The sequence below is a fragment of the Amblyomma maculatum genome, chromosome 5, assembly GCF_055883805.1.
Source record: "Amblyomma maculatum isolate TAMU_Amacu chromosome 5, ASM5588380v1, whole genome shotgun sequence".
Taxonomy (NCBI): Eukaryota; Metazoa; Arthropoda; class Arachnida; order Ixodida; family Ixodidae; genus Amblyomma; species Amblyomma maculatum.
The window spans coordinates 149,192,098-149,217,133 of NC_139348.1; the positions used below are offsets into that span (position 1 = coordinate 149,192,098).

Here is a 25,036-nt window from a genome sequence, read left to right on the forward strand (position 1 = left end):
GTGCGAATGAAAATGACGAAACACGATGCGATCTTCATACCGTAATGGGATACCTGGTAATCAGTGCTTTTAAATTACCTCTACGCGTAATATGCTTTGGCAAATCAGCTCCAACAATAACAAAACGTACTCTCGGAAGAGCGGATCGAAAGCCCTCTACGATATCATCATCATCAGCCTGATTATACCCACTGCAGGGCGAAGGCCTCTCCCATATTTCTCCACTTAACCCGGTTCTGTGCTAGCTGCGTCCACTTTACCCCTGCGAACTTATTAATCTCATCCGCCCACCTAACTTTCTGCCGCCCCCTGCTACGCTTTCCTTCCCTTGGAATCCAGTTTGTTACCCTCAGCGACCATCGGTTATCCTCTCTTCGCACTACATGTCCTGCCCATGTCCATTTCTTCTTCTTAATTTCTGCTAGAATGTCGGTAACTTGAGTTATTTCTCTGACCCACTCTGCACGCTTTCTATCTCTTAATGTTACCCCTACCATTTTTCGTTCCATAGCCCTCTGGGTTGTCCTCACGATATAAATTAGACCAAAAAATGTTTTTTTCAAGACTTCCATAAATAGATTTAGGACAGTGCTGATAAGCCTTACTCATGACCACCGCGTTCTCTGCGTCTTTTTGTGTTTTGTGGTACGTTGTTATATTTATTATAATCTTACGATCAGTATCTGGTTTTAATTTCGCTCCTCCCTTATGTAATACCCCAACAGGGGTCCTTAAAGGCCCACTGTCCACCCTCCGGTCCAAAATATTTTCTTCCCCGGTGACTGTGAGACTTCGCCCCCAGAACGCAAGGCCGCCCAAAATGTTTTTGAAAAGAATAACTAATAACGCAGTTAGAGCCACCGCAATCACCCGATTCTGTCGTGTTTCTTTCCTCCTGTTCCCTCGCAAAAGTTTTTCGCTCTCCCGCCCGGTCGTCTAGCCTCCACCAGACAAATTTCTCTTCCTCCTTCGCGTTTGATGGGAGGTGGGGCGTGGCACTCCGCATGCGCGAAAGAAAAAACAAAACGGGCGAGGGGGCGCGCACCGCTGGATTCAGTCCGGCCGTGGCGAGGGAAAAGCGCGCAGCGAGCGGTAGACGCCCATCTTTTACCCTCAGACAGCGAGACGGACCAATGGACGTCGTTTTCGACTAATACGTCATAGCTGCGGCTCGACGGGCCAGCACAGAGTACGGGGAAGCTGGCTTCCCGAAGGAGAACATGAGAGAGCTTTGATTTATATTTTCGTTGCTTTGCGGTGCGCGTGTCAGTGTAGCATTTTGCACTGACTATCTCCGGTACCTGATCGAAACACTGGGCTCCTTTGCTTGAAAGGTCCTTCCCTGGACAGGGGCCCTTTAAGAGATACTAAATGATGATGATGACGATGAAATGTGATAGTATCCAGAAAGCTGTATAGCCAGATAATAATTGGAACGATAGCACGGCTGCATGGCTTGAAGGAAATGGTTATTGACATTTTAAAATTTCATCTTATTGGACGATCACACGTTAATAAATGTTTTAAGAATACAGGTTTCAGTGCCACTTTATAACACATGTTATCTAGTTGTGGCTGGAAGAAGCAGTGAAATTGCTTTCCCCTGTCTTTGCTTCAGGTATGTTTCGTGTTTAGCATAATACGAGGCATTAATGGGTATAGAAAATCTAACAAAACCAAACAAAATTTTAGGGGTAGCCTCGGTTCGCCGGCCAACATTTCGACAAGTCGACTTGTTTTGATTCAGGCGATATTATGGTTGCTGCATGACAACGAGTTACGTGCGGTGCCACAGGATGCTAATCTGCGTCTAACGTAGTGCCATCGTGCTGTCGATCGGCATCATGAGCCCGGCCACATTAACGTTTATTACTCCTGCTAGGTTTTAGTTTTAATTAGACCTGGCCTGACTCTGTCGAACTTGCCATGGCCAAGAGATTTAGCTGAATTTATTCTCCCTCCTTGAAATCTGCATTTTTTTGTATTTTAACATAACAGACTATCTGTTTCCCTTCCTATCGTTACTTGTTCGGCGCATGTTCTTTGCTTCTTTTCTTTTTCCGCTGAAATGTGACCTAATGAGAATATCAGGCCCCCATAAAAATACTCGCATGCTACTGCTTCCCATGATTACAGATGATTGATGAGCTGCTGGAGAACCAGAGGGCGCAGGGTCAGCATGCTCTGACTGTTCTTGCCGCACCTAATCCGGAGAAAGACTGGAGCACCTTCCTGGCTGATCAGTTCAAGTTAGTTGTACATAACGTACTTCACATCGCCGAAAAGGACAACGCTGTAGTAAGGATCAGCACAAGCAGGGAAAATAAACCACAATACTCTGAAGAAACAAATGACAAAGCACACGAAATGTATTGAAAGACAGCAGGCAGAGTGTAGCCACCGCTTTAGTTCTATGGATGTCAAATTTTCTTTACCTCTGGGCTGCTAAAATGCCACGATTTATTTCCAGGGTCACCTTGTGGCCTGAGCTTCACACGTTAATTTTACGAATTTCAAGACCAGTTTATTTTCGTAGGCTGGTCGCAGGAATAGAGTGAACCTGCACGTTGCAGCCTGTCGAGAGATACTAGTAGTTGAAACGAAGACCAACATAAGCTCCTTTGATCCTCTGAGTGACCACTCCGGCTAAAATCCTTTCCTCTCCGGTTGCGCCGCAACGACTGTTCGCTTTATCATTTGCCTGCTGTGGCTCCACGTTGCTAGGGGGTAGAATAGATGCACAAAAGTACGAGCTGTGTGCAGTGCCACCAGACACTAAATACCTTAAGATGGTTGAAATAAGTCAACAGCTTTTTAATACTGCGTTTCAAATATTAAGGGTACACTTGAAAACAGAAATTACCCCATACAGTGATATGTTCTCTAGCGCCCTCCCAATAGGAAGAGGGTATTCGTTTCAAGTTCAAGTGTAGATTTTCGCCACTAAATATAGAGAATGCTGTACTGTTGAAAACACAAACATATTTCACGCTTCAAACAACATTGATCACATATTATTGGTAATCGTAGAATACATTTTTAGGGGAGATTGAACTTTTGGTCAAAATTTAAGCAATTCCAAGAGCTTCGCTTCTTTTGAAGTGAGAACCTGATTTGACTGCTGACTATAGGTATTCCGCATTTTTGGTAACAAAAATCTACACTGGAGTTTGGGCGCCATAACCTCCTCCTAATAGGGAGTGCGCTAGATCACATCTTACCCTATTTTTATTACCTTAAAATGTTATTTGGGTTTAGAGTTCATGTGCAGGCTCATACCACTGAACGCCACATTCCACAGAGTACACCCTCCCAAATTGTTACTGACCTCAAGTGTTGTATCGCTAAATGTAGCGTATATAATGCGTCTCTTGGTTGCACAGCTTGCTTATTCTTGCTGTAATTTAAAGCGCGAAGTGGTACTTAAAAGTTCCTTTTTTCATTAAACGTGCTACTCGCTTGATTTACGCAGAAATAATAACCTAAAACCCGCATCATCTGCTGCGATCTAAACCAAGTAAGCAGCATACATCGCAATGTCTTTTGGGGAGTATCTACCTTAAAATAACCTACGGAAATAAATTCGCAGGCACTTCCACTTTTAGACTGATCTTTTACTCAAATTAAGATAGATTTCAACCATTACTGCATATGCTGCTTGAATTGCCTCTTCGATGGGGCAAAGGATGGTGATTTTTAATTAATTCTGACGGCTTCAAGCAAACCACCCATCCTAATTTGTTATTATTGTAAAGGGACCATTTGTTACTACGAATTTGCTAAATGTCTGTATGAATGAGGAACCTGAAAAGCTGAGAGAAGCATTCTACATGTTGCAGTAAGAGACGCAACACCTGATATTGTCAAAAAATTGGACGGGTGTACGTTTCCACCAGATTCTTTAACGTAGCACGTGTTTCTATACCACAACATCGCGTGCCACCTCCCGTACCGCATCACACCATACCATATTATTTAGCATAGAACATTTCATTTTTTAATTTCATTTCATTTATTTATACTGTCAGCCCTGGGCGGGCTATTACAGGATTGGATATCAAACTTGAAACAGAAAAAGAACACATCAAACAAACACTGAGTTCAACACTAAATTTCATACATAATTGTGTTTGCCACTTGAACAAAACAAAAACATTGTCATAGAAATCAAGCAGAACATAAAACATTGTGCAGTTTATCTAAAAATTCGTAAGTGATTGTGACGTGACAACGGAGTTTGGTAACATATTCCATTCCTTAATGGCTCTCGGGAAAAAACTAAATTTAAAGCAATCATTTCTGACAGGCGGCATTGGGATGTACAAACTGTGACGATGGCGTGATTTTTCCCCTGTTTTAATTTCAAAGTATTATACCATACTGTGCCGTGCTGCATAGTAGCGTATTGTATAACCCACTGTTGTATACCATGTCATACAATCGCCATCTGTAGAACTTTCTTCCGATCCAGGGAGGTGGGGTTTACGCCGAACCTGATCATAATGTTTGGCCACTACCGGTTCGGCGACAACATGCTCAAAAACTGCGCTGTCATGCCTCCAACACGGCTCTCGGATGCCGACCTACCTGACGAAATCTTCAGTGCTTATCGCCACGACATGGTAAGACAGGGGCAATTCTCGGAATGCGCATGGTCTCTAAAGCCTGTATTAGATTCTCCGAATGCACGTGCGTTGCTGCAGAAGGGGGGATATTCAGCACCATCGTGAACCAAGGAATCATCGTAAGGCAGGTATGAATTGATTTCCGAAGAGCAATTTCAACATCCGCCATCATAATGCTCTAAATTCTCTTTAATGTGTCGACGTTGCAGTTGGGTATTTGAGAGCTTCATGCCCATGCCACAGGTTTAGAGCACCTCTGGGATTCGGAAAGGTACCAACAAATCTAACTAGTGACAAGCTGAAGGGGCGCCAATATCTGTGCAACTTAAACAACAGCTAGGCTGAAGGTATTCTTACTGTCCTCTGTTTAAATGGCCTGAAAGCAATAGTTATGCGCTGCTACATCACTTCATGAGCAGATGCTGAAATATAAAGGCAAATTCGTAGCCCATAATGACACAAGCTCTCTCTTGAAACCATTCTGACGGCTTCGGATGACTGTTTGTGAGGTACATTATTACGGCATGTGTTGGTACATTATCCATCGAGTATTACAATGTGTGAAACGTGCGGCTATCGAGCAGCTAGTTTTAATGGAAAATATCGTGCCTTGCGCCCAGGGTTCGATGTATATGCATCCCAGTCCAAAATGCAACAAACAAATTTGTTGTTACAACAAAATTTTTGTGTTGTTTTTGCAGCGAACCAGTTGTGTTTACAGAGATGTCTGTACTATAATCAGAATTTATTGCAGTTATTGCAGAAAAGTTCCAGAACTCCAGACTGCAGAAAACTACTGGAGAAAACACTACAGAACTACAAAAGTACTAAAAAGTAACGGAAACGCCTCACGACACAAGTACACAATATTTTGTATATTTTGTATATTTCACATGGGTCTGAAGTTGCTTCAACTAGGATCATCGGATAATTTTGAAACAAAGGTCCGCCAGTATCTATATTTTTCTTGTTTCTAAGGGCTTGGAACAAATAATGCTTATAAGACCTTCTATTTTGCTCACAAAATACACTGTGATAGCATCTAAACAGTTTGAATATATAGACCTAATCCCTAACTGAAATGGATGTCCTGAAGCAAAAAGAAATAATACTAAACTTCATAGAAATAAAACAATAACAACTAGAATCATGTGTAGATTTCTCCAAGTCCTTTGACAGGATAAACCACGACCGGCTTTATTACTTGGCGACCTGTTCATCCCGCCGCCTCCTACGGCAGCGCGTGTCCGCGAAAATATCACGTGATTCCTCAGTAGGGACGGCGCGCCGCGCCAGGTGGCGCCACAACTTCCCCTCATTTCGGCGCGCGCCGTCGCTGCCGCTATAGTATGGATAACTAAAGTCTGGCTGTGTTTCGTTTGATAGCTGCTGCTGAGCAAAATCACTTGGCATTATAGGCATATATAAGCTCTCTGTGGTCATGCATAAACGCTACGAGCGTGTGCCGCCAGCTTAGAGGCCTGTCCTGGGCTAACTGCCACCCCGAGAACATGCGTTTGCGAGAGCCGGCATCTCGCGCTCGTAGCTTTTTTTTTTCTTTTTTTTTACGCGAGCTTGCCATAAGGCATATTATAGAAACTCATGTAAATTATTTTTCGTGAGGAACCGGAGCAGGCTCCCGCTCTTAGCGTTGTCGGTGAGCTCGTAGCTAGCTGTTCGCATAAACCATTTATGATATTGATGCTTTTCAGAGCTGCAGTTATTTCATTCTTGAACTAGATGAGAAAGCAGCTGTACTGGTAGGTGCGGCTGGAGTGCTATTTGCTTAGCCATTTTTTCCTGCACACCCGCAAAACTGAATTCTGCTCGTGCTATGCAACATCGAAACTGCGGTGACGCCACGCCGTGTTTCGCCTATTTAAAACAAAAAGCGCACCATGCATACACCTCCTATTTGTAATCACGAGGGTTCACTGGACTGTTAGTCGTTAACGAAATTGACCGCACTCCCTCATCAGACGTCCTTTTTCTCATCGGAGACTGGAATGCTAAGGTGGGGAGGGAAGAAATATCCGGAATTACAGGCAAGTTCGGTCTCGGTGAGGCAAATGAAGCTGGGCAGAGGCTAGTAGAGTTTTGTCAAGAAAACAACCTGACCATAGCCAATACTCATTTTCAACAGCACAAGAGGCGCCTGTACACATGGACTTCCCCGGACGGTCTGTACAGGAATCAGATTGATTATATTCTTTGTCGGCAGAGATGGAGAAGCGCTATACAAGCAGTAAAAACAAGGCCTCGGGCCGATTGTGGCACCAATCATCAGCTTCTTGTTGCCAAATTTAAGCTTCGAGTGAGGAAAACGCAGAAAACTAGAAGGCCTTTCTGGTATGATCTGGATCAAATTCCATCAGAATATGCTGTGGAAGTGAGGAATCAATTTCAAGAATTAGATCTAGAAGACAGAGAGCCTGAAGAGATGTGGACTGATGTTCGTGATATAATAAAAGAAGTTGCTACTAAGGTAGTTCCAAAGCAAAGAAACGCAAGAAAGCAAACTGGTTATCAGAAGAGGCTTTGCAAATAGCTGAGGAAAGGAGGATGGCAAACGTTATGGGGGAAAAAGAAAGATACAAGGTTCTCAATGCGGATTTTCAGAAAATAGCAAGGAGAGATAAGAATGCCTTCCTGAACATACAGTGCCAAGCAGTTGAGGACAACAGCCAATTGAGGAACACAAGAGCTCTGTATAAGACAATCAAAGATATCAAAGGAAGCCTCTGTGCTAAGCTGGGCGTGATAAAGGACAAACGAGGCAGGGACCTCACTGAGGCCTCAGAGGTAAAGAAGAGGGGGCAGGAATACACGAAGAACTGCAAAAGAAGGACCCGGATGTGCAAATCCAACATAAAACGGTTGTGATTACTGATCTCGAGCCGGGCATCCTGAAGAGTGAAGTTGAATGGGCCTTAGCCAGCTTTGCTAAGAACAAAGCTAGCGGAATTATTGGCATTCCAGCTAAGTTGCTTCAAAATCTCAACCATGACGCTGTTAACATTCTGCATACATTATGTCAGAAGATTTGGACAACCCTGCAGTGGACACAGGATTGGAGGAGGTCAGTTTACATCCCCATTCCAAAGAAAGGCAGTGCCAAAGATTGCTCCAACTACCGCACAATCGCGCTTATTTCGCATGCTAGCAAGGTGATTTTGAAAATCCCCCAAGGTAGGCTGCAGCAGTATGTGGGTCGGGAGCTTCCGGAAGTGCAAGCTGGGTTTCGCAAGGGCAGAGGAACTAGAGACCAGATTGCCAACCTTCGCTGGATCATGGAAAAAACAAGACAGTTCCAGAAACCTATCTACTTCTGCTTTATGGACTATACAAAAGCATTTGACTGCGTAGATCACAGCAGATTGTGGCAAGCTCTCCAAGAGATGGAATTCACCTCATCTGTCTCCTCAGGAACCTGTATGAAGGGCAAGAGGCCATAGTCAGAACTGGGCATGGCTTACTGATTGGTTTCCGATTGAGAAAGGAGTGAGACAAGGCTGCATACTGTCACCCTGCCTATTTAACCTGTATGCTGAGTGCATCATGAGGAAGGCCGGTCTGGACGAGTCTTCAGCTGGAGTGAATATTCTGGAAAACGTATCAACAACCTTAGATATGCGGATGATACCACTTTAATGGCAGAAAGTGAAGTGGAACTCAAGAAAGTTCTGATGCGCATACAAGAAGAGAGTGAGAAGTTTGGGCATAAACTGAACATTAAAAAGACAAAGATCATGGCGTCTTGCCCTATCAAGTCCCGGAGCATCAAGGGACAAGAAGTGGAAGCTGTGACAGATTTTCTCTTCTTGGGCTCCAAGATTACCCCGGAAGGGGACTGCTGCCATGAAATTAGGAGACGCCTGCTTCTGGGAAAGATCCTAGTAAAGAGCAGAGACATTAGACTGCCAATCAAGATTCGTATAACTCGTGCTATGGCCTTTCCAGTTGTGATGTATGGACGCGAGAGTTGGACTGTGAAGAAGGCTGACCGCCGAAGAATTGACGCGCTTGAATTGTGGTGCTGGCGGGTACTCTTGAAAGTTCTTTGGATGGCCAGAAGATCAAATCAGTCGATATTGTCGACCATAAAGCCTGACTGCTCATTGGAGGGTAAAATTATAAAGTTAAAGATGCGCTACTTTGGTCATCTGATGAGAAGAGAGGAGTCGCCGGAGAAAGATTTGATGTTGGGAAAGGTTGAGGGTCACCGGAGAAGGGGTAGGCAGCGAACGCGATGGTTAGATGACATCCTCGAGGCGCTGCAGATGAAGTTATGTGATGTTAGGAAGATAGTGAGAGACCGGAAAGTGTGGCGTGATATGGTCCATAGGGTCACGAAGAGTCGGACACGACTGAACGACTGAACTGAACTGAACGGATGCAACAGTTATCCAGTAGTTCCACGTGTTTCAGCTGTATAAATCTCAGGCACACAGTGACACATCATTTTTAGGTGACCTTGCTAACCTACGAAAATTCTGTTAGCCATAATACAAAACGCTCTGAATGGTAGTATGCAGTATGTCCACGCACAAATTAAGGACTTCAAATACTAAGATACTATGTGTTATCCTCGTTCTTGAACAGATACACTTTCACTAAGGAATCCACTCTCTCCGTTTCATATAACAGCATCATATGTTCCTACACAACAGTGAATAGTATACAGTTGTAAAATATATAAAAAGTACCTGTGTTATTAATCTGTTATTCCTTATCTATGTGTAATAGCACAGACTGTGCTGGGGATCTATTATGAAGAAGTTGTACATAATGATTATTTCATATATTTTCTTGTTTCTGTTTTATGGCATCTGCCATCGCCGTGTCGAACAGGTACGGGAAATGGGAGCTTTGTCAAGCCCCGTGTGCGGCTTGTTTCCTTTCTGCTCACATTGTACATGACTAAAATAAGCTGAACTGAACTGAACTGATGTTCATGAAGTCTGTCGAGCCAATTATCCATGTAGAAAACTTAGACCCCATGCTAGACTGATAACGCTACATGCTTCTTGAACAGCTAGTATCGTGGTAAACAGCCTTAGGCATCAGGAACAGAGGAACATATTGGATCTTCTATGAGCTTGTGTTTTATTTTCAATAAATATAAAGTGATTGTAGCTTTTCTTCTGATGTATCTCCGGCGAGTGTTTCACAAAGACGTGAAGAGGGGGAGTGACGTACTAACTATTGGCACAGGATACTCGCATAAAGTTATAACTTAGCTGTGAATGTGCTAGCATGCCCACAAAAAAACTACAGAAAAGTTTCTGTTGCCAGATTAAAATTTCTGTACGGTGTTTGACCATGAGCCTGTTGTGACTACGGAAATGTCTGTCGTAACATCAGGATTTGTTTAGTTACGACAGAAAAGTACTGCTGAACTAGGGACTACAGAAAGCTACTGCAGAAAAACTGTACAGCTATAAAAAGAACCACAAAAGAGCCGAAAAGTCTTATGTACGACAGATCTAAATATCTTTTGTCATAATTTTTCACGGGTCTGTAGAGTCTCAATTCGGTGTGCAGAGCAAAATTTATGAAAATATTCTGGATTCCTTCTACCTTTGAGCATGCTGTCCGGAAGACAGCCTCCGCGTAATGCGAAGTGAGATCACTGCGCTTTACGCGGGTCGATACTATATTTATTATTCATTGTCATTAACTGTCCTTATTGGTAGAGTGCGTGTGATAATATATATGCATCCAATCGGTACGTCATTACTTTTAAAGCAATGGAAGTGCCGTGGTGACTTGCTGGCATTACCCCATCCCCTCCGTCTGTCGTTGTACTTTTTTGTGTTACACCGACTCCGAATAATCTGCAAACGTGCCGTTAATAGCTCTCACTTTAAACTAACCAGGGTGCCAACTACTGTTCTTCTCTAAACCGTGCAGTCTGCCGCGGTATTCGCTATTCGTGAGCTCCATGCCAAGGATGTTACGAGCCAAGCCTTGCTCTCGGTGACCATGAAAGGCCGTTGGACCGACCTTGAACAAGGGGAGCAGATGGAATTCTTAGCCCGGTGCCAGCACAGGCCGGCCGCCGAGTCATTTGGAAGTTACACTGAGGTAATGAAGTCGTGAAGACTTAAAGGGTCAAGGCGCTAAGCATTTGTTTCAGCTCTTCCCAAGTACCCTGCGAATTTGACAGGCTACTTGTTAACAGCGATTACGAAGATTAGACAACATGAAAAATAATTTATAACCGAACTGATTTACGTGTAAGAGTTTCAGATTTAGTTTCTCAGCATAACGGCACTTACGACGTCGCATATAAGGCTGCGACAGGTGAGGTTTATTGAACAGCAGTGTAACCTATTCTTATTCCTTTCAATTGTTTATAACGTTTAAGAGTGTCTTTCCAAGGTTGCGAAATTGGTAAACAAGAAGCTTTTATATAGTAGTTATTGCACACCCTTAGGTCAAGTTAACCCCAGTTTTAACGTCGTCTCCATCAATCAGGGGCTGATGTGGCTGCTAAGCTAGTACCTGCAACCTGTAATTCAGCATTAGATTGTTTACCAGGGGTAGAGAGATTATGGCAGAAATCCGTTTTAAAATAGAGAGTTTTAGTGTACCTCTACTGTGATAGGCCACCACGTGCTTGACTGCGCATGCCAGATACCCTCGACACCGATAGATGGGGCAACATGTTGGTTGTCTTTACATAATCCTGCCGCGTCGGGACCAATCAGCGCGCGCGCACTGCCCGCGAAAGGTAGAGGGTCACGGTGATGGACCGCTTATCACGCTATACTAAATCTCTCTAAACTTTTGCGCCGAATTAAATTAACAGCAAAACATAAAATTTCTGCCTCTATACCGTTTTAAACTGCTGGATTAATTTATAGTGAACCACTGCCCAGCTTGAACGGACAAGGGAGCTATAAGCATGCTAAAATATTTAGAGGCACTGTTTCTCGTTCCACCTTTCAGTTTGCGTCGTTCGTGTCTGCGAACCATGCCGGTCTCTTGCAAATAATACGCTAGGTGAAGTCAATCACCACCGTAACCATTGCCGACCTTGTGGCTTTATACTGGATGGTACCGCCGTAAAACTTGAACTTTGCTCTTAAAATGTCGTTGGGAAGGCTTCGATAATTTTAGATCCTTATTTTAAGCATGTGGCTGTGAAAATTATTATGAACGCCTCCTAGTGTCTTTAAAGCAGTGTATATCTAGAGCAAATTCTGAACCCAAGCTTGCGGAAAAGAAGAGATTGATAGACATAAGATTACATCGTAAAGATAATGACGACTATATATAAATGGCCCAAGCGCACCTTTGCCTAAAACACGTGATGATGTCAAACGCGCAGTGTTTGAAACATTTCACACAGAGGAATCCGATCATCGCTTCACAAGAAATATTGCATGCGTCAAAGGGAGTGAAACTCATGCAAATTGTGCGATATCCATTCATCAAAACTGTAAATATTTACCTAATTTGGTATAGCGCTATCATTGCGCCTCATATCGGTGCGACTTCTGAAATTTTCACGTGACTTTCCCGGTGAAGCAGGGGCGAGTGCGACTGGGTAGTGCGTTATTATTCTGTTTTTGTTCCAGAATATCATTCTACACTTCCCGTGCTGAAGCGTAGGCTTTAAATCGGTTACGCCTTCTCAGGTGTGCAAGCAGACTGGGTACGCAACCGCCCTGAAGTACAGTCTCGAGCAGTCCGCCGTGATCACTAACCTCGGAACTGGGATACGGACCTTGGCTTACGATAACGAGAAAGGCCTGAATGTCAAGGTATGTCGATTCTGAGACGACCCGCAGCTAATATTTTCACTTCACGCTGTACATCACTTTCACTACACGGTCACTGCACATACTTCTGGCTAAAGCGAACTATATTAAGTATTGATCACGTTGTAGAAAGCAGGGAGAATCAGTGATTCAGAAGCCTCGGTCGTACGTGTCGTCCCCAAACCGACTGTAAAGTGGGTAGACGATCGCTTCAGCACTTCCTACAGAGTTGTCTTACTTTTATGCGAAGCATATTGCTAGAGGTAAACCACAGCCCTTCGTGACGGTTACACGCCGTGCAAAGAATATGGAATGCTACGTCACACCACGTGATACGCTGACATCCCGACAGAGGAGAGACGGGGGTCCAGCTCGCGCCGTCGGCTGCGGTTGCACGCCGTGCGGACCACGTGGTATGGTGACGTCACACCACGTGATACGCGACGTCACGACAGAGGAGAGACGGGGGACAGGCTCGCGCCGTCGGCTGCGGTTGCACGCCGTGCGGACCACGTGGTATGGTGACGTCACACCCCGTGATGCGCTTACGTCACGACAGAGGAGAGACGAGTCATGCTATTACCTAGTTTTATGCGATGGGAAAACATTGTGCATTCCAAGTTTAAACCGTGTAAAAGCACGTGTAACCAAGGAAAAAAAAGTTTAGCCAAGTGTAACCATGGAAACCCGAGTTTAGCAATCAATATGCTTCGCATCTGACCAGGCTTAACCAAGCTAAGCCTCAGCCATTTTTAAAAAAGCAATGGTACACATGGTTCAAAAGAGAAGATATTATTTCGTAATACAGCGCAATCTGCGCTTAATGTCAAGTAAACGTCGATGCACGTCGATGTAAAGAAGCGTACCGGAGCGCAATCGTCGCTTTCCTGTGCAACATTTGCACTCAAGCGGTAAACGCCAAGCTGGGTAATATTATCTTCAAGCACTCATTTAGCAAATACACGAGCTATGCCAGAAACAGGCAGCAGAAGAATGCAAGCAGCAGATATAGAAATCAACAAACGCAGAAGCGAAGCGGTCGCGATACCTCGCCGCCATAGTCGGGCAGCCCGGCTGTGGGCGGAGCAAACCGATGGCGACCTGCTATTGGTCGGCGCTCGCTGTGGTTGCGTTTCGAAGGCATTCCGAAATCTCGAAGGTCTTTGCGTAGCTCATTCGGCTCGAATGACATTTTAGTCGAATGCCTTCGAAACACGCCGTGTAGCTCACGTTCGGCATTCGAGTCGAATGACTTTCGGTTTCAAGACATTCGAAACGCCCGTGTAGCGGGGGTATTAGGTGTAGTCTTAAGAGATCATGCCATGAAATGGAATGCATTACACGCACCTCATTTAAGGGACGACCCTTGACCAATATATTAATGTTTCTGGAAGGGCTGGGACTGTCACTAGACCATACAACACATTATAAGATGTTTTTTTTATTTTATCGGCTTCAGATCTGAGCGGGCTGCTATACCATGCTGACATTTTTGAAGTTGCATGAAATAATTCAAGCAAAAGCGTTTCTTGAATATAGGTAATGTATTGCAACTACCGATAGCTGCCATTAAATATACCCTTATCGTGTTGTCAAGGGAAATACAAAATTAAATAATAATTTAATGCATTGATAAGATTGTAACTTAGCCATTAAATATTTCAGAAGGCATCTTTCAGAGCCCCAAAAGAAATATTTGCTTTGAATAGCCCTACATCTATCACCCGAGGTTCCCTTAATTGCAAAGCATAAAAGAAAAAAATTGACTTAATCAAAGGAAAATCATATAAAGCACTGGGTCGAATAATTTTACCTTTTTTTTTTAAATTTTTTTAAGTAGCTACCATACTTGTGTTTGGCGCTCTTTGGCCTGAGACTCCCTTGCGCCATTAAAATCTATCATCATCATCATCAACTACCACCATACCAAAGATGGTGTTAAATGACTGATAATGTTGAAAAATCTGGTTTAGGGATGTTTCTTATTTGTAAAGCACAAATAAAGAGGAATTGAAACACTGATTTGGTTGGTTGGTTGGTTGGTTAATAGGAAGGGAAAGGCGCAGTATCTGTCACAATTGCTCTGTGGACACCTGAACCGCGCCGTAAGGGAAGGGATGAAGGTGAAAGTGGATAGAGAGAAAGGGGGGCCGTAGTGGAGGGCTACGGCGTAATTTCGACCACCTGGGGATCTTTAACGTGCGCTGACATCGCACAGCACACGGACGCCACTTCGTTTCGCCTTCCATCGAAACGAAGCCGCCGAGGCCGGGATGCGTATTTGGGTTTGCTCGGTACGGTGGCTCCGCAGGGGACAAAGCAACAGAAGAGACGAAGAAAACGGGCTGTTCCGACTAGCATCTACCGCCCCCAGGAGCCGAGCAGCCTAGCGATTAGCGGCGCATGCTTTTTCAATGGGCGTCACGTTGGACGCGGCACTAGCTTGAGAGAGGCTATAATACTACTACTACTACTACTACTACTACTACTACTACTACTACTACTACTACTACTACTACTACTACTACTAAATAATTATAATAATAATACACAGTAATATTTCTCTGCTATTTATCATTATTAATGTTAATATTATTATCATTACTAGTAGTAGTAGTATAGAGGAAGACTCGTTTCACGAAGTTGGCACTGAATTGTCTAGTTAACGTCCGGATTAACTGGCTAAATATTATCTTCAGAGTTTTAATTAATAATGATAATAATAAAAATTTGTTCACAGGAAGGGAAAGGCGCAGTATCTGTCACACTTGTGTCTGTGGACACCTTCATCCTCCTGCGAACCAATTAATATTATCATTAATAATTAAAACTGTTAACATAATATTTAGCTAGTTATTTTGGCCGTTACCTACAGACAATTCAGTGCCAACTTAGTGAAACGAATCTTCCTCTATACTACTACTACTACTACTACTACTACTAATAATAATAGTAGTAATAGTAGTAGTAGTAGTATAGGCTTTCTCAAGCTAGTGCCGCGTCCAACATGACGCCCATTGAAAAAAGCATGCGCCGCTAATCGCTAGGCTGCTCGGCTCCTGGGGGCGGTAGATGCTAGTCGGAACAGCCCCCTTTCTTCGTCTTTTCTGTCGTTTTGTCCCTTGCGGGGCCACCGTACCGAGCAAACCCAAATACGCGGCCGGGATCGATGGAAGGCGAAACGAAGAGGCGTCCGTGTGCTGTGCGATGTCAGCGCACGTTAAAGATCCCCAGGTGGTCGCAGAATAATTTTTCACCTCGGGTAAAGTTAATGAGGCTGTTCAATCTCATTAAAAAATCGGGTGCTTTTTTTCGTCAAAGTGAATGAAAGCAAAGGGTTCAATAACACTTTTAGCTTGAATTTCAAATGCTGAAATAGTCGTAGGATTTTGAGGGAAGTAGTGCGCACATTTTTTTCATCAGTGTGCACTGATGAACAGTTTTTAAGAATGCCTTTTGAAGACGTTTATTATAGCTCTCAATTTATTTTATTACTCATTACAGTCATTCACTAGTAAACAACAATGCAGCGCGTGTTTCTTAGATTAGGCCCTTCAGTCAAGAGTATCAACTAGTTTTCATTACATTGTGGTTGCCCCGACCACACTGCCAAGCCATGAACGAAAATTTCTGCTTTGGTTTTCGTTACGTATGACTACAGCCACAAAACGTATCCTTAAAATGGAAGCTGCCAACATAAAAGATTTTCATCGAGGAACCAGTTCTGTAGAACATAATGCATGTGCAAATTAAGTCCCAGTGAAGCAGCCCAGAGATGAGGATTTTACTAGGAGAAAAAGCACGGTATCTTTAATAATACACAGGAGAGTAATAAATTTGTTACTGGTACTAAAATTTCAAAATATAGATGGTATCGTTTCTATCCAAACTTATTTACATCTGTAAAAGCTACATAAAAAGAAGCCAGCCAGGAGAAGGGCTGATGTTCAAACGAATTAGTGCTCCAAGAAGTCCCCTTGCCTTCTCCATGCATGTGCTATTGCCTTGCCTCAGTTGAACGCCAGGAGATCTTGGAGGATGCTTGCTGCCTATGCCTAAATCTGGATGGGATGATTATAGGGCAATATCATTAGAGCGGGAGGTGACAATTTTGAGTGGTCTCACTTTCATTCTTTTGGAATTATGCCCCTGAAATTAATTACATAGTCGGAATGAAAGAATACATTTCTGCGAGTACCTTGTGTCAAAGCTATGTTTTAGACCTCGTATTGTTCTCTCTTTTTCTAAAAGTTCTGCACATGATTCACATTTTTCAAGCTCTCAAATAGGCAACAAATGAAATTGCTCTAATACTTAATGTTGAACCCGCCCTACTGCAAACCGTACGCTCCTTTGTCCCCTCCCTTATCCATTTGTTTTCTAATAATGGGAAAAAAAAAAATTAATATGCTTTCTTCACCTTGTCAAAACAAGACTATACACTAATTGTGCTCTCATCAGAAACTCCTTATTCAATTATATTAATCTAAAGGTTAATACCAAAGCTGTGGCCTTGTGGTAGAGCATCCTCTTTGCATTCTGGAAGTACCAGGTTCAATCCCTGTTGCCGCCGGGTACCCATCAGTTTTCAATGGGCAAAAAGTTCCCCCGGACTGATGTTCGGCTATTCTGGGGTGAAGTGCTTGGGAAAAGGGTCATGGACCAACAAAATAACGGCCACGTATTGGCTTCTGGCAAGAAAACGATGTTTTATTGTTCACCATTTGTCTTTTTCTACGCTGGTTCTATCTGAGGTGCAGTTTCCTGGACAAATTTATTTGTATACCGATGAGCCTGTACACTCTTGCGTTACTAAATTTGTTTGGCTTTCGTTTATTCGTTCATGCGTGTACACAGACATGCGTTTTGAACATTTCGGGCTAAACGAAAAAAGAAGTACGTGGTATGACGTGATTATAGGAAGGAAGCAGTAAACTGTCGTCGAATAGTGTCAGGAAAGTAATCACGGTGTAGGTTGATAAGTCAGCAGTGTGGCAGAAAAAGTAGGTTAAACAGATTACGAAATGTCGTGAATCGGACGCATGGTGCCGATGGAACCTTTATATGTTGCCGAGGCTACCATCTTTCTATGGCTGTTCGAATTTACTTTTTACCTACGGAGCACTTTTTCCGCTTCCTTTACACACAGTTGTGCAGGGTGAAAAGCACGGAGCTTGACACGAACTTCGGCATCGCCGCCTTCGACGTGGATTACGACGATCACTCAAACATGTGCGCGTCGGTCAACAAGTTCGGGAGGCACAGCCGTCTGAAGACACTGAGGAGGATCGTGGACTACTACAGGAGGCTGACAAGCAGAGGTTTCACAGAGGCAGCGTGCACGGATATCGTCCGTTAAAGGCGCTTGGGCGGGTACTCGATTGTGTCCGCCTAATAAAGATGAACGACAAGAAATCATACAATTCGATCCCAGTTGAGGAGATATATATTCCCTCGCACTTTTTAATCGATTCGGTTCCATAATAGACGTGTATAACTGAATATTGCATCTCTAAGTTACATCTGAAAGAAAGGATCACAAGTGTTGTTTAAGTAACTTACGGACCTTAACAGCCGAATAATGATATAATTTGGACAATGTTTCTATATTAATAGGCCACGATGGACGCTGCCTCATAATGCTTCCAGCTGGTCACTGTTTATTTCCTTTACCCCTCGATTGGTGTAGTCTAACCGCTTAGCTGTTATGTGCTTTTAACTTGTCTTTGCTTCGTGTAATTAGGCAACTTATTGAAAGATTTTCCACCAAGCGAATAATAAACTAAAAATTTAGAGCTGCTTGTGCATAGTGGAGCCTGGAATATCGCGCACTAACACCCTGAAACTCTTCTCATGAACGTGCGCGTTCCTGTCCTTCTCACTGAAACACTGCACACGAGCTTGTGCGCTTTATGAGAAGAGCCGTCGTCGAGCACCTGATATTCTCCTTTAAACAATTCGAGTGAGCATACGTAAGCGTTGAAGCTGACTCAAGAACAACTTGTTGAGACGAATGCAGACTGCGCTAGCGCGCGGGGTTTTCCTAGACAGTTGTCAATATGGCGCGAAAAGCGGCCGTTCGCAGAGAAAAGTGGCACGTGATAAAGCAACGCCGTCGTCTCCTTACGCCTTCCGGAATACGCGTGTCAAATGCAGCCATATATTAAAAAAAAAATTCTCTTTTTAGAAACGCTGCGCCTTAGTATTAGAAGAGATAGCAGCTTTAAATCGTCTTTTGATTTCGAGGGTGCAATAATTATTTGGTTAAGCTGGTTTTTGGAGAGAGGAAGGCGAAGTATGATCCTTTGCGTCGTATTCTTTTGTGGATTATAAACAAACAAACCCAAACAAAAGTTCTTCTTGAATACGTCTTCTACAATGGGCCCTTCGTTCCCTCTTCTCGCCGCGGAGGCCGCATTTCGATGGAGGTGAAAAGCAAGAAGCCCGCGTGCCGTGCGATGTCAATGCACGTTAAAGAACCCTAGGTGGTCGAAATTTCCGGAGCCTTCCACTACGACATCTCTCATAGCTTGAGTAGCTTTGGGATGTTAAGCCCCTCAAACCAACCCAACCAAACCAAACCTTTATTCTCTCAAAGCTGCCGGACTGAACCTGCCATTGCCTGTGTTATTCTCATCGTCATGTCTATGTGGAGTTCCCAGTTGTTTCGTACTGTTTGAAACGGAAACTAATTCTCTCTGAAGTTCAGTCTCTGGTGTTTTGGAACCATCCATGGGCCACGCCAGGCATGCCTGCAAAATACCCAAGTCTGAGCATCGTCGCCAAGTCCCAATGTTTCAAGTCCGGCTTCGTCTCCTTGTACTCGGCAAAATAAAGCACGTGCAGCAAGGAATGGATGCAAATGAGATGGAAGGATGACTAGGTTTGCAGATATACAGGATGGATATATCTTTTATAGGACAGGCTTACGTGAAGACATAAGGGAGGCGACTTCTCTCTGCAGTGGGCATAGTTAAACAGGTAACAGTAAAGCCTGTACAGTGGTAGTGAGACTGGAGGCCGGAAGCTCTCTAGAATACAGATTGAAGGCCTAGAGGACCACTATAAAGTTTAGGAAAGAAACTTAGTGTCCCAACAAAGCCCTTTGGAGGCTCTTTCGCGAGCGGGAAGCAAATCGTGCTTTTTCTTAGACCACCTTGGCCTATTGGGGCTTCTCCTATCTCCCACCTTTCTTGTGTTCTTAAGACTTCGGAAATAATGTTGGGGCTCTCGTTAAGCAAGGCCCGCCCCAGGCTTGAAGAAAAAAGAAAATTTGGGAAAATTGTCATAGAGCTCGAACACCTTCCGCGGCGGACACCTCACGCATGACGAGAGGCCATGCGTTGTCACACACCACATGGTTAAGCGCAGCTGCAGTTGCAGTTGCGAGCAGAATGTTATGCTCTCGCCTGCAGTCTTCCTCCTCAAAGCGTCAAGGCGAGCAGCTGGCGAGCGGCGTTTCACGTGTCTAATTGCGCTCCGCCGGTTTGAAGGCCAAATAAGCCATCCAGATGGCCTTCAAGGTTGGGCATATTAAACTTAGAGCTATCACTCTAATAACCACTGTGGGAATTTTGGCGAAAGCATGAGGGCAAAGCCAGAAATACTTTGCGAGATTGACGATCAGTTCGTATTGGAAAGTAGTTGGGGCGCTCGAAGAAAGCGATAAAAATAGGTATGCACTGCGTATTGTAAAGAAAAAAGTACATATCATAGAAAAGGAAGGCCTATTAACAAAAAAAAAAAAACACAGCTATGGATGTTTTCAGCTTCTTTTTCTACTGGCTCATGAGAAAGTGATGATGTAGCTCAGCTTTAGCATAAGAATGTAAATAACCTGTCTAGTCTGTAGTGTTGGCAGTAAAACAGTGCCGTTAAGACGAAATATTTCAAAACATGGTGCATAACGGTTAAACAATTAAGTACGAAGAAAATCGATTTATTAGGTTACTGAAATAATGCGGGCAGTTGTACCCGATTCACTTTTTCTCTTCATAGCTTGGCTCGTGGGTTACGAGAGCGCACATTTCGACAACGACTACATTTCACGGTAAGCTCGGTCTTTCAGATCTCATTTGAGGCTAATGATTCATATATCAGTTTCAGTTTAGTCGTTCAGTCGTGTCCGACTCTTCGTGACCCTATGGAACATGTCACGCCACGCTTTCCGGTCTCTCACTATCTCCCTAACATCACATAACTTCATCTGCAGTGCCTCGAGGATGCCATCTAACCAACGCGTTCGCTGCCTACCCCTCCTCCGGCGACCCTCAACCTTTCCCAACATCAAATCTTTCTCCAGCGACTCCTCTCTTCTCATCAGATGACCAAAGTAGCTGAGCTTTAACTTTAAAATTTGACCCTCCAATGAGCAGTCAGGGTTTGTGGTCGACAATATCGACTGATTTGATCTTCTGGCAGTCCAAGGAACTCTCAAAAGTCTTCGCCAGCACCACAATTCAAGCGCGTCAATTCTTCGGCGGTCAGCCTTTTTCCCAGTCCAACTCTCGCATCCATACATCACAACTGGAAAGACCATAGCACGAGTTATACGGATCTTGGTTGGCAGACTAATGTCTCTGCTCTTTACTAGGCGGTCAAGGCTAACCATTGCTCTCTTTCCCAGAAGCAGGCGTCTCCCAATTTCATGGCTGCAGTCTCCTTCCATATATATATTCCGATGTAAACCATAACCAACTTACTATTTTTAGTCGTAGTACCGCCGTCTTTCTTTTCTGAGAAGAAAGGATCTGGAATGACTGTCGTGCGACATTCGGCTCAGGCTGATCGGTCCCCTTTCTTCATTTTCTAGACCAGCTTTGCTAAGACACATCAATAACGGCGACCTTCAAAATTGGCTTACGAATTTCTAACAGATTCAGTTCTAAGACATTATTTCAGTCATGTTTCATTTTTTTCCGAAACAGCACCTGGTATACGCCAAATGCCAACCGCTTTGCATCGCCAGCTCTAAATACTTGTAAATACCGCAAACTGCTCCTTAAACGCTCCAAGCCTTGGACTCGTGGCTGATAAGCCAGTTCAATAACGTAGAGCTAACCTCCTGAACAATATGATGTGCTCTTTTACTTTGAAACATTAGTTGTGTTTGCTCCTGTGCTCATGTATATAACTCGATCCAAACCTTTATGGGTACGTAGGAGGCGAATGTAATCTATTGCACGACTGTGAAAGGATTAGGTCGTCCGAGGAAAATAAGTGATGAGATTCATTTTGCTCAATAAAGCTTAAAGTTGGTCTAGTTAGAAACGGTTCTTGCCTACAGCGTTTTGGAAGAAAAAGAGACTCAAACACATAAAGCCGCCGCGGTAGCACAGCTGTTACGGCGCTCGACAATACTGAGCAGGCAGTACCCACTTCTAACGCGTCCGCGACGACCGTGTTTTAGGGAGGAGAAATGCGAGACCCCCGTGTACTGTCCGGCCAAAAAAGCCACCAACTGGCGACCAGAAAAGTCGTTATTCAGTGAACCCCAGGCCACTGAATTAGGCCAGGACGAATCAAGGGGAAAATTAGCGGCACAAGCCGCGGCTGCCTTGCCAAGTGGGATGTCCACATGTACTTCCCCAACCCCCTTACTTCATCCTTACTCGGGCGGGCAACGCACCCCTTCTCTTGCCGTTATGCATTATACACGGACCAGTCTTCGTAGCCTTAGTCAGCATCGCATGTAGGTGGCCACACCTGACCCACTTTTTATGAGAAAAATCCATCTCAACCCGAAGTCAAGAAGTCTTCTTGAATAAGCTCATCGTCCATGCGGCTTACATGCCACTTATTATGACCTGCTGGCGTCAGTATACATCAGAAATATTTACGTGCCCCCACCCCACGGTACGGCTCTAACGCGCGGTGGAATATCTCACCTACTCTGGGATTGCTCTGCTTTTTCTACTGGACGCTCTGAGATCGAACCGTACCACCTGAACTACCGTTCCCTTCTAGGAACTGACCCTAACATACGAATGATATTTGCCAAGTATGGCTCCCTTAGTGGCCTGGCATGGCTTCCTTAGTGGCCTGGTCTGAGCAATGTTATTTGAGTGACGACCTGTGCAAACAATGAAGATTCGGCCTACTCACCTTTAACCCCATCCATGGCCATGAACCTTCCTATTCAATAAAGGGCGTTCAAATAAAATCAATCAAAAGTTGTCGGCGCATATGTTTTATTTAGTTTTATTTTTCAATGCAGCCTGGTTATTTTATAGCTCTGCATGCTTTTTCCAGCCTGGCGATGTGTTTTTTGTCGGAAACGAGGGCCATCAACCATGCAGGAAATTGCTGAGAGCTCCACATGGTTACACTACGGACTTTAATGTGCGGTGCAGCAATTTTGTTTAACGCCGGAGAGTGCTGTATCAAAGATCCTGTACAACAAACCTGTATGCGATTTCCGGTATGAATTTTAATAAGTATTCTTCGCTAGGAATTCAATGATAGTACTTGTTAAATAACTTCAGGTTGTTAGAATAATATGGAGTCATTCACTGCGGCGTCTCTCATTGACCCCTATAGCCACGTAGAGTTCATGCTCTCAAATGCTGTTACTTGAGCACACTCGGTTTCACTGCGAACAATAGAAGCGACAGTAAGCTAGCCTTGAGAGGCAGGGTCGAGATCTAAATATTCCATGCAAGGGCCTTCCTCGGGAGAAAAAGCAGTGCTCTCGCTCCAAGGGCTGAATAGGCGATTAAATATTGTGTAGTCTTTCATAACACTTGTACCCCGTATAGCAGTGGAGTATGTTAGTATCCCCCGCATGTGCCCGAGTGGAACGTCTGGTAAGAGATTCACTTGCCTTTCTATGCAGGAAAACCATGTATCCGCAAAGGGCGTTCCAAAGCGCGGTGCCTGTGGTTCCCATGCAGTATACTTCACCTCCACCACCATTAGTGCCACCAACGACGCAGAAGACACAAATAGTACAGTTTCGATCGACCTACGCCGACTCTTCGACCATGACGGAAGGGATGAACAGTATGAGCAGTGAGTATGCCCCTGTCAACGCACTCACGGAGAGCACTGCATACCGGTCGAGTCGGTATCTTTCACATCAAGGCCATCCACTGACCGAAGCGTAGCTGAAACTAGTTGGCCAGCCGTGCGGTCTCAGTGAACGGTTAACCTGCGCTAGTGATCCGGAGTACCAGGGTTAGGGCCCGATCTCCGGCTGCTGCGTTTCGATGGGGGCAATAATAATAATATAATAATTGGTTCACAGGAAAGGAAAGGCGCTGTATCTGTCACACTTGTTTCTGTGGACGCTTGAACCCCGCCGTAAGGGAAGAGAGGAAGGTGGGAATTAAAGTAGAAAGAGAGAAAGAGGAGCTGTAGTGGAGTGCTACGGAGTAATTTTGACCACCTGGGGATCTTTAACGTGCGTTGACATCACTGGGGTGGCAGTTCCTGGCCCTACGGGGCTGGGACGGTAGGTCAAAGCCGCTTGCGGCTGGGGCTAGCCTGCCACCGAATTTTATCTGTTGTAGGCCGTCATTGCACCCTCCACTGCTTCGGTGGTGGACGACGGCTGTTGTTGCGGCGCGCGTCTTTCTCTCCCTCTTCTTTTTCTTTCTTATCTATTTTCTCTTCTGTCCGCACGAAGCAGTGTAGGTGGCTCAGCTACAGAGCCAGTAGCAGGCCCGTGCACTTTCTTTTCCTTCTTCCTACAGCCACAACAACAACAACGCTGACATCGCACAGCACATGGACGCCTCTTCGTTTCGCGCCCCGTTGGGGTGGTGCAGTGGTAAGACGCCCGACTACTGTGCCGGAGCACCCGGGTTCGAACCCGACCTCGGCGGCTGCGTTTCGATGGAGGCGAAACGAAGAGGCGTCCGTGTGCTGTGCGATGTCAGCGCACGTTAAAGATCCCCAGGTTGTCGAAATTACTCCGTAGCCCTGCACTACGGCTCCTCTTTCTCTCTATACACTTTCACTCCCACCTTCCGACCCTCCCTTACGGCGCGGTTGAGGTGTCCACAGAAGACAAGTGAGACAGGTACCGCGCCTTTCCCTTTTTATAAATCAATCAATCAATCCTCTTCGTTTCGCCTCCATCGAAACGCAGCCGCCACGGTCGGGTTCGAACACGGCTACTCCGGCACACTAGTCGGGCGTCTTACCCCCTGCACCACCCCGGCGGGGTTGGAGGCAAACCCGCTGCTCACTTTCCTCCATTGGTGCGTGTCAGGTGCCCACGGACAAAATGGGACAGATACTGTGCCTTTGATTTATTACAAACCAATTATTATTGGTAATGTTGTTGTTATTCAATGTAGCTTAATGAAGACACTGCAAGACAGAAGCCAGTGTTTTGTGGCCTTTTCTCGTTCATTGGCTTCCACCAGGCTCTCAAATGACACTCACGTGAGTGGTGAGGAGCAGCAAGAAATTTTGATCAGTAATTTGAAGTTCTTTGCTTTTTGCTCAATAATGCTACAGTTGATTCGTAGAGTGCAATGCTTCTTTTCGGGAAGTATGCGGTCGGCAGCTCCTGTAGAATGAGCACTCATGAGCTCTTTATTGAATATACCCCCCCCCCCCCTCCGCTTCTTCTACACAGTAGACATCCTATGGACATACACTAGACGTCTTTGAAGGCGCGTGTATTCATATATG

The 25,036-nt window shown here is 44.6% G+C and overlaps 1 protein-coding gene across 1 annotated transcript in view; it reads left to right on the plus strand.

Moving 5' to 3' along the window:
• The window catches only part of LOC146189921 (uncharacterized), a 21,030-nt gene extending 3,277 nt beyond the window's left edge, over positions 1-17,753 (plus strand). Inside the window, exons 3-7 of the mRNA XM_084605382.1 lie at positions 2,137-2,249; positions 4,472-4,622; positions 10,539-10,712; positions 12,272-12,397; positions 17,544-17,753. Coding sequence (XP_084461508.1) covers positions 2,137-2,249; positions 4,472-4,622; positions 10,539-10,712; positions 12,272-12,397; positions 17,544-17,753 — 774 coding nt within the window. The remainder of the gene's footprint in view (positions 1-2,136; positions 2,250-4,471; positions 4,623-10,538; positions 10,713-12,271; positions 12,398-17,543) is intronic.
• The last annotated feature ends 7,283 nt before the right edge of the window (positions 17,754-25,036 follow it).